Source organism: Capricornis sumatraensis, chromosome 12 (genome assembly GCF_032405125.1).
Source record: "Capricornis sumatraensis isolate serow.1 chromosome 12, serow.2, whole genome shotgun sequence".
In the NCBI taxonomy this organism is placed as follows: domain Eukaryota; kingdom Metazoa; phylum Chordata; class Mammalia; order Artiodactyla; family Bovidae; genus Capricornis; species Capricornis sumatraensis.
Window position 1 is genome coordinate 78,606,318 of NC_091080.1, and position 1,426 is coordinate 78,607,743.

Here is a 1,426-nt window from a genome sequence, read left to right on the forward strand (position 1 = left end):
GCAAAGCAAACAGCCACCGCTGCCGGATACAACTGCCCTCTTGAAAGTTGTCTGCGGGGTGCAGGTCTGAAAGGATCCTGTCAATTCACACGCACACTCGCCCGCGTATTCGCGCGCTCGGCCACTCGCGCCCCGACTGGCATCTATACACCATATGTACACACACACCGGGGGGCCCCCGTCGCGGGAGGGCGCGTGGGGAGGCCGCAGAGCTCGTGCCTATACATATGTACACGTGGGCACACCGGTCCCGGCAAGGCCGCCCCGCGGGGGTCATAGCGCGGCGGCGTAGGCCGCGGGGTAGGGGTCTAGCTGGGGCTTGCCCATGCCCGGCAGCAGGATGTAGGCGAGCGGCGGCTGCAGCCCGGGGCTGGGCCACGCGCTGCAGTTGCACGGGATCATGTAGCCCGGGTTGCCCGGGCTGGGGTGCGAGTGCGTGTGCCCCCCGGCGGCCGCGGCCGCCGCTGCAGCCGCCGCCGCCGCGCCGTGGAAAGCGCCGGCGCCCGCGGTCGGGTAGCCCAGCGACGACGCGTACGGGAGGCCGGACGAGGACGACGAGATCTCTGCCATCTTGGAGCCTAGGTCAAGCAGCGAGTAGGGGCTCCCGGCGGCGGCCGCGGCCGCGGCGGCGGCGGCGGCTGCCGCCGACTGCGGGAAGAAGACGCGCGCCGCGGCGGCTGCGGCGGCAGCGGCCGCCTTCTCGGGGTTGGCGAGCAGCGACTCGGGCACCAGGCCGCCGCTGCCCGCGCCCGCGTGCAGCCCGGCGCCCGCCTTGAGCGCCGGGTGCTCGGCGTCGGCCACGCCGCCCAGGCCGTAGGGCACGGGGAAGGCGAACTTGTCCTTCTTGAGCAGCGTCTTGGGCTTGCGCCGCGGCCGGTACTTGTAGTCGGGGTGCTCCTTCATGTGCATGGCGCGCAGGCGCTTCGCCTCGTCGATGAACGGCCGCTTCTCCGACTCGGTGAGCAGCTTCCACTCGGCGCCCAGGCGCTTGCTGATCTCCGAGTTGTGCATCTTGGGGTTCTCCTGGGCCATCTTGCGCCGCTGAGCCCGCGACCACACCATGAAGGCATTCATGGGCCGCTTGACGTGGTCCACCGGCTTGGACATGCTGTCGCCCTGCCGCGGCTGCAGCCCGCCGCCGCCGCCCGGGCCGTCACTCTCGGCCCGGAGGAAATCAATGTTGGCTGTTGGCGGGGACCCCTCCGGCCCGCCGCGCCCCACTTTTCACCCCGGCGTCGCTCCCGCCGGGACGAGGGGGCCGGGGGACCAGCCCCGGGCCGCGTCGCGCCCCGTGGATGTTCTGCTGTCTCCGGCCGGCCAGGCGCTCGGGGGAGGGGGGAGCGGAAAACAAAATCCTCCCCGAGGCAGGAGAACTTCTCGGTGGTGTCCCCACCCCCACGGTGGCAGTTTGCCCTTTGCTTTCTTT

General features: G+C 71.5%; 1 protein-coding gene across 2 annotated transcripts; it reads right to left on the reverse strand.

Annotated features, from left to right (window-relative positions):
* Positions 1-273: 273 nt before the first annotated feature.
* SOX21 (SRY-box transcription factor 21) lies at positions 274-1,107 on the reverse strand. Of its 2 annotated transcripts, XM_068984754.1 has the most exons (2): positions 668-1,107; positions 274-601 (listed from the first exon to the last, which is right to left on the reverse strand). In XM_068984754.1, exons 1-2 carry the CDS (start codon positions 1,105-1,107, stop codon positions 274-276), a joined length of 768 nt encoding a protein of 255 aa, XP_068840855.1. The 2 variants fall into 2 exon arrangements, with proteins under 2 accessions (XP_068840855.1, XP_068840854.1); XM_068984753.1 differs by having other exon boundaries at positions 274-1,107.
* Positions 1,108-1,426: the final 319 nt, after the last annotated feature.

Coding starts and splice junctions, on each gene's coding strand:
- SOX21 (XM_068984753.1), bottom strand. CDS start 1,107: ATGTCCAAGCCGGTGGACCACGTCAAGCGGCCCATGAATGCCTTCATG.